General features: G+C 41.6%; 2 protein-coding genes across 2 annotated transcripts; both read right to left on the bottom strand.

Annotated features, from left to right (window-relative positions):
- Nucleotides 1–14: 14 nt before the first annotated feature.
- LOC113211867 (protein MMS22-like) lies at nt 15–5,375 on the bottom strand (the record flags this gene model as incomplete). The annotated part of the gene is given in 20 exon segments (XM_052267036.1): nt 15–206; nt 295–500; nt 575–789; nt 877–1,024; nt 1,112–1,336; nt 1,421–1,594; nt 1,676–1,769; nt 1,910–2,120; nt 2,199–2,318; nt 2,401–2,662; nt 2,763–2,926; nt 3,006–3,103; nt 3,184–3,416; nt 3,505–3,714; nt 3,794–3,904; nt 3,979–4,212; nt 4,303–4,453; nt 4,523–4,672; nt 4,748–4,952; nt 5,043–5,375. Coding segments are annotated over 20 exon segments (3,476 nt in total), but the record flags the coding sequence as incomplete, so codon positions are not given.
- An 87-nt stretch (nt 5,376–5,462) lies between these two features.
- On the bottom strand, nt 5,463–7,125 carry LOC113211868 (endoribonuclease CG2145-like). The gene is made up of 5 exons (XM_026430387.2): nt 6,957–7,125; nt 6,541–6,697; nt 6,248–6,450; nt 5,863–6,095; nt 5,463–5,770 (listed from the first exon to the last, which is right to left on the bottom strand). The coding sequence occupies exons 1-5, from the start codon at nt 6,997–6,999 to the stop codon at nt 5,534–5,536; spliced, it is 873 nt and encodes a 290-aa protein (XP_026286172.1). The 5' UTR covers nt 7,000–7,125; the 3' UTR covers nt 5,463–5,533.
- Between the last annotated feature and the right edge of the window lie 486 nt (nt 7,126–7,611).

Here is a 7,611-nt window from a genome sequence, read left to right as displayed (position 1 = left end):
GTAGTACAACTTACTCTAAAGTTTTGTCCGATCCACTGCCACGTTTTGAAATTACTTCCTTAATATTTGCTTCTAGTGTTGGAAGAAACCTTTTGATGACTGAGGGAAATTCTGGCTTCAAAAATAATAACATTCGCATAAATATTTCTGAAGTAAAACTGAGGTACTTGATAGATAGATTATTTAGTACAGCGTTTGTTTGCTCCCTGTCAAGAGTAAGCAAAACATTTTTAAAAAAGTATTTAATATTTGAGTAGCTTCTTAAATAGATTAGGAAAACTAAATCTACCTTACCAAAGACTTGGCACCGTTAAAAATGATTCAGCTTCAAATATGGTTTTGAATGTTTTCCCAACTTCTTTTCTCCTTGTACTTGCACTCATATCATTGGCTCTGGCAACTACTTCCAAACAGTTGGGGAATACATGATCAATTAGAACTCCTAATAACATTTCATCAAATTCATTTCTTTTGACAAGTTCATTGATTAAATTCAAACCCTACAGCAAAAAAATGAAAGGATTAGTATTTAAGACAATTTCAAACATATTCCAGACAGTAAAAAAATCTCTACCTGTAAGAAATATTTATGAGGTAAATTTGTACGCTGATCTAGGCGAAGTAATGTATTGCACACAGTCTGTAAAGTGTAGATGGCAGTTGGCATATGCTCTGGCTCATCCCATATTTTTGAGAATGGGTCATTATGGGGTGTCACTCCAAACCGTGGAACATAAACAGTCACTATTTCATTGAAAAATCTTTGTATGCATTTTTCCTTTTTGGGATCTGAAAGTGGATAGAGCATTTCTCTTTAACAGAAAACTCAGAGAAAACAATCATACTAGCAAAATGGTGACCTTGTTGCTATCTTACCTAGTGAGTGTAACCCTATTAAGTAGAGATGAAGTGACTTTCGCAATCCTTCATCCATTGCTAATGGCAATCTGACATCCATGTCAAAAACATTCTGTGGTCTTATTAGGGTAGTGATAAGAGTAATCAAGAAGTTGGAGGAGGTGTTCTAAAAGGCAAACACATAGTACTCTAGTGGTTTAGTCGACTCTTTCTATATAATGATTGAACAGAAGTAAAATAATATATCTTATACCTTTTCATATATAAAGGATGCACAATTACAGAGAAGCTTTCCATAAATAAAAAACACTCTCACAATGACATCTTTAGATGGTTCAAATATGTGTGTTTTGTCTGATTTCCAGCTCGCACTTACATCTTTCAACTTGGTAGGGAACAGTGCTGATTTAATAACAGGCACCAAATTTTTTAAAGGCTCAATCAGCACTTGTAAAAAGTTTTTATCCTCTTTGTCACACTGAATTGAAAACAATGGAACACAGAAATTTTACAATTTCAGTAAATGAGAAAGCACTATTTCTTTTGTTTTGGGAAGACTTACATTTTTTAGGACCTCAATGAGATGGATCAGGGGATCAGAGATCCTGTCTAAATTATCCAAATTGGTGTCCTTGATAAATTTCTTCACTAGCGGTAACATGAAAATCTGCTTAGTTACACTTCTACTTTGATCCTGATCAATACTCACATTGAGAGTACAGCAGCGTACCCATGCCTAAAAATTCAGATTACATATACATTAACTGATAGATAAGCTAGGGCAATTAAAAGACCATGAAAAAATGTTCACAATCACCTGAATGAAAACTGCTTGCTGTTTTTCATCTGCTTCAATTATATTACGGACTTTTGTTAATGCAAGAATTTTGCACAGGTATCTTTGAACAATACTGGAAAAAATTAAAAGCATGGACTTCTTTTAAAAAAACTCTGGGATTAGGATACAATTCAAAATAATAATAGAATAGAGTAAAACAGATGCTTTGATAAATTTAAAAGAAACAAAAAATCATTTCAGTTAGATACCTACACTAAGTTTGATGATTCACTGATCATGAAAAACTGTAAGAGACTCTGGAATGAGTCTTTGCAAGATGGAGGGATATTGAATTCAAGTGCAGCAATAGTAAAATGAACTGCTAGATCAGCTATTACTTCTGAGGTAGAATGTCTTTGTTCTTTAACATATGACAGAAGATTTTCACGAAGAGCACACACCAGTTTTTCTATACCACCACCAACTAGACAGTAGAAACATAGATCAGTGTACTGTTTAATCTTCCTCTAAATACATTTGTAAAAATGTCATCATTACAGACCTAAGTTGTTAGAGTCCAGAACCAACTGTACTTTTTGCAGGATAACATTCATAAGTCCCAATAAATTACGAATGGAGTCTTGACGGCCATGACGTAAGCAGAGACTGATCCATTCATTTTCTAAAATGTTATCAATTATGAATAGTTATACGAAAGAAAACATTAGTCAAATTTTTAAACAGGATATATACAGATAACATACCACACACCAGGTGTAGATCAGCTGGGAGAAATTCATTACTATTAATTATATACTTCAACCCTTCATAGAATGCCTGCATTACTGGGGTTTGATTAAGTTTGATGAACATAACCAGTTTTTCTGTTAAATGAGATATAAGATGAGCAAATGGTTTGCCTTTTTGAGCAAAGAGATAGATAAAACAAAGTTGGGCTTTCATGACCATCTCATTTCGTTTCTCATTAGAATCAGTAAACTGCACCAACTTCTGGAATTTGAGGCCCTAGAAACGATCAAACACATAAAACATTAATCACATTGAAACTGTAAGCAAATACAATCCCTCAAATATCAGTAAAAATCTGTTCTGAAAGGGAACTCACCATTTCCTCTAAATCTGTCTGTGCAGCAACAGTCAAGAAAAGCTGTGTGAGATGGTACAATCCTATTTCACTTAAACCATTGACTTTGCGTTCTGAAAGCTTCGAAAAGAAACGGCCAAACATCTTTTGCTTCCATTGCTTTTCGTCATACCTTAGATAATTGCCTGCATAAAATATAAGTGCAATTACAGTACTAAAAACAAAGTCAATTAAAACATAGACAGAAATGCTCTGTATACTAACTTAAAAGAGAGAGGAACATATGATAGCTATTGGTTTTGCTATGTTTACTTGGAAATTCACCATGATCAACAGAGTTCAAAATATCTTTAATTGAGTCACTGAAAAAAAATAATTCTAAAAATCGAACACTAACAAATATTAAAACAAATTAAGGAAAATGGTAACACCATTTTTTTACCTAGATACCGCATAAGAGTATGCCAGGGCTCCTGGTAGCTGAAAAGCAGAATCTAGTTTACGGCAAAATCCTTCCCACAACATCATTATAGGTTCAGGTTTAGGTTTCCATGGATCTGTCATGAGATTCTTTACAAGGCTAACTAAAACACGGCGTTGTGATTCGTCAATGTCAGATGGGCCAGTTACATTGCTCAACACTCGCTTCAGCATAAGGTGGCCACTATCTATCTCCTGCAAGAAACAAGAAAGTCTATAAAATCAAAATTATTACACTGAATTCACACTTTCCTTCATAATTTCTACTTGGTGTGAGACTTACATGTCCAGCCATATACACGACATTACCATCTGTAGCATAACGGAATAGTTCAGCAATGTGACACAACAGCCAAAGAGAAAATAGACCTGGTTCTACACAGGCTATTTTGTTGGGCACTCTCAGGGGATTCCACTCTTTTTTTGAAGAATTTAAAAGATTGTCATCTTTAACTAGCATCTCAAAATGATTTTCTAAAAGTTTCCAAAATGACTAAAACAATCAATAAATATTATTTATACCACAAAAAATAAGAAAATAGGAGCAAACAATTTTTAAAATGAGGACTTACCTTAGGATCATGATTATTATTAGTTTCGACAATGAGTCTTAAAAGTAGCCACAGCTCTTTAACACACATGCAATTAAAAGGGGATGTATTTACTATATTTTCCATGCTCATCTAAAAAATGAAAAGAGCTGCGATCAGTTAAAGAACTGTAAACAAAAGAATTCAATGGAAAAGACGTACAGTACCTTATTGAATTTTCCAACAACCATTTGGAAGAGATCAGCTACACACAACTCTACAGTTGAATCTAATAAGTTCTGAAGATTACAATCAGAAGAAATGGTCTGCAAATTTACTGACATTTGAGATGACTGAAATCTTGAAGGTGCATTCAGACACCAGTTCAGTGTCCACAAAACGGATATATGAAGCCATCTCAATTCAAGGTGGCAGTGAAATAAATGAAAAGCAGCAGAACTCTTAGTATAAAAAATGGAAAGCAAGAAACAGAAAATTATTTAAAAATTATGAGAATGGCACAGGAATTGTTTTCAGTTGCTGTCAAATACCTTAGAAACTCCTCTCACATATGCATGGTTCCGAACATAGCTAGGGAGATCAGAAAGCCACCCTAAATGAGCACGAATCAGAGAAAGGCCTTTCAGAATGGACGGGAGCAATTCTTCTAATAACCATGAGCATTCCTCATCTATGCTCTGACTAATGAAAAAAATAATTAAAGAAAAGAAATCAAATTTAAGTGTGAACCTATGTTTATAGCAAACTCACGTGGCCAAAATAATTCGAAGCATGTAGAAAAACTCTCTAAGCTCTTGCCGTATCTCAGAAAAGTTAGGTTCTGAGCTGTTGCCACCAGAAAGTAATCCATATGTTCCAGCATTCGATTTTACAGCAGCATCAAGAATACAAATACGGTTTCTAAAATAAAATAATTATGAGAAGGGTGATTACAACCTTTTGTAAAACTATAAGGTTTTAGATTGAAGACTGCACCTGCTTATTCTAAAAAGTTGGTCTAAATCTTCCTTGCAAGAGCTGTCAATATCCAATAACTGATCAAACACCAACACGAAGTTCTGCCTCAAACAGGTGTCACTTGAAACGGTGCCACGTAAATCGCCATCGCCTGAATGGATAAAACCACTTCGGTCGAAGACATTGCGTTTGTTCGCTTCAACACAGTGAAAGCCGTACCCTCCTACAAGACAACATAGTAGACATGTAATAAAAACACAAATAAGAGGCCGGTTTAACCTCCCAGGCACTGATTGGTACGAAACTTTTATACCCTTTTGTTTGAGTAGATCAATCGAATCTTGCTCGACATCACTCCCAGGAGATTTGGGAGGTGTCATATTCATGATGGAAACAATTTCAACTCATGACAACCAGCAGAAAATATTCGAAATGCCCGAAATTGTTTACTAAAAGATACAAAGACGAATACAATACAAAGGCAGAAGACCGCGCAAACGCAGTCCAGCTTCAGGGAGGATAGGAGCTCGCATCATCATCGCGCACACATCCTCCCTTTTGGAGACGGCGATTAACGCGCGATACTTAAACCGGCATCGAAGAAAGGAGCACGACCATGCATGATGCGACTCTATTTTCTTTTCTGACAGTTCTTTAAATCTTTACAAGTGAAAAGGATGTCCGAGTGTAGGTGGGATAGGGGAAAAATTGGGGGGGGGGGGGGGACGAACAGTTTCAGAGGAAGCGCAACCGCCGGAGTTTTTATTTCCAACGCGCCGCGAAGCGGATGAACATTCCACAGTTTTACAGGGCGGGGTAGGCGCTGCCGATGGTGGAGAAGCCGTCCCTGAGCTTGAAGCTCCACGACTGGATGTAGAAGTTGACGCCGTTGGCGGAGACGTGGCACTTTTGGTCCGGGCGCGCCAGGAAGCACAAGGTGTACAGGGACATCTCCAGCTCGGGGCTGGCTCCCACGAACAGGCTGTTGACGGGCTTGTTGGAGCCCAGCCACTCGAAGCGCAACTTCAGGAGGGTGCCGCTCTGTAAAAGGGCGAGAAGTGTATCATGTTCAAAACTGTATACAAGGGCAACCGTTTTTCTTTTTTTTGAGGGGGGGGGGAGGTGTTTGGTACCTGGCCGAGGCTCAGCTTCTTGATGTAGCCCTTGTAGTCCACGTTGCCGTTTTCCTCCTCGTGGTTGTAGAACAGCCAGGAGTGCATGCCGGACACGTCGCCGCGCTTGAGCTCGCCGAGGAAGACGTGCTCGAAGGCGGAGGAGCCCAGAACGCCGCCGCCGCGCGAGTACAGCGAGAACCACAGCTTGCGGAGGAACTCCTTCTGAGCGGCCTTGCCGGTGGGGACGAGCCCTGGACGCCAAAGAGGAATGCGTTCTAATTTTCCAAAAAAGTACTTTTGGGGGAAATTTTTCGAGAATTTGAAAAAAATCTTTAAATTTTTCCAATGTTTTTGGAAGTTTTTGCAATTTTTCAGAAAAATCTTGAGACTTTTAAAATTGTACCCTTTTCGGCGAGGAAGCTGAGGGTGTTGGAGAGCACGGGGGTGGCCATGAGCCCGTCCAGCAGAGCGCTCTGCTCCTGCTTCTCCTGGGCTGTCTCCTTCTCGGCCACGGTGCAGTCGGGGACGTAGTTGTCGTACAGGGCGGCCAGCAGCTTCACGTTGGCGTTGGCCGACTTGGTGGCGGCGTCGTTGACGCTCAGGAGGCTGCGGGGGAGGGAAGGGGCGGGTCACTCCCGAGGGGGACGGCGGCTTAAAGAAGCAGGCGATAGAGCCCCAGTCAGTCACCCGACTCACGGGTTGGGCGCCTTGTCGTCCGTGGCACTGGAGTAGGTCTTGCCCTGGAGGTCGATGCTGACGAGCTCGGACAGCGCGTGCTTGTCGATGCTGAACAGCTTCTCGGACAGTTGCTTGATCTCGCGGTCCGACACCGCAGACGAGGCGCTGCAGCCACCTGCGAACAGCAGCAGGTAAGGAGATTCAAAAATCGTGAATTTTCCGATGGGAAAAGTAGTAACTTTTCCAGAAAAAATCGTACCATTTTTAAGCTATGCAGAAAAATTTGATTAAGTTTAATCTACTCAGTAAAAAAAAATATAAATCTGCCGGCAATTTTTTAAAAATCTTTTTTCTAGAAAATGTTAATCTCTTCTCGAGGGGGTGGGCTTGCGGGTGGGAGGCTAGCAGGGCAACACCCTGGGCAACACACTCACCGACGGCGAGCAGCGCTACGACGATGCACAAGAAGCGGGCCATGTTGTCGGAGGAGCGAGGTGGAGCGGCGAGGACAGGCGGGCTTTTATATCCGGGGGGCCACGAGCGCGGGCCGCGACAGCTTGCACTTGTGTGCGTCGACCCGCCGAGCCGCCGCCGACTGTTATTCGCTTCACTGCGTCCGCCGTGCGCGCCTCGGCTCGGCTCGGCCCTCGCTCACCTGGGCTCGGCTGGGCTCGACTCGGCTCGGCACGAGCGCCGGGCCGGGCGGGGGGCTCCTGCCGACAAAAGTCGTCGAGAGCCGGCGAGTTTCAGTTCCTTCAACACTGCACTGGATTCCTATGGGCCTTTCTTTGCCCATTTTTCCCGCAGAGGCCGCCCGAGCCCGAGAGGGTTCATTCACCGCGAGGACAGGGCATCTCGTGATCACCGGTGGTGGTGATCACCCTCAACCAGCCGCTATCGCCGCGCCACAGCAGCGTTGCCTAACGAGCTATGGGACCGCAAAGGTGATTTGGTTGCGTTAGGTCCGATCCCGGAGGGTTGCCTATACATTCTGGTCATTCCCCCCAACTTGACCAACGCGCGTGCATATTTTTCGAAGCGAAAAGGTGTCTCAGTCGATATCTCCGGATATCTCAGTCGGACACGATA

Source organism: Frankliniella occidentalis, unplaced genomic scaffold, assembly GCF_000697945.3.
Source record: "Frankliniella occidentalis isolate FOCC.00 unplaced genomic scaffold, Focc_3.1 Scaffold3, whole genome shotgun sequence".
NCBI lineage: Eukaryota > Metazoa > Arthropoda > Insecta > Thysanoptera > Thripidae > Frankliniella > Frankliniella occidentalis.
The sequence above is the reverse complement of the archived record's forward strand: the minus strand, read 5'-3'. Positions and strand labels throughout refer to the sequence as shown.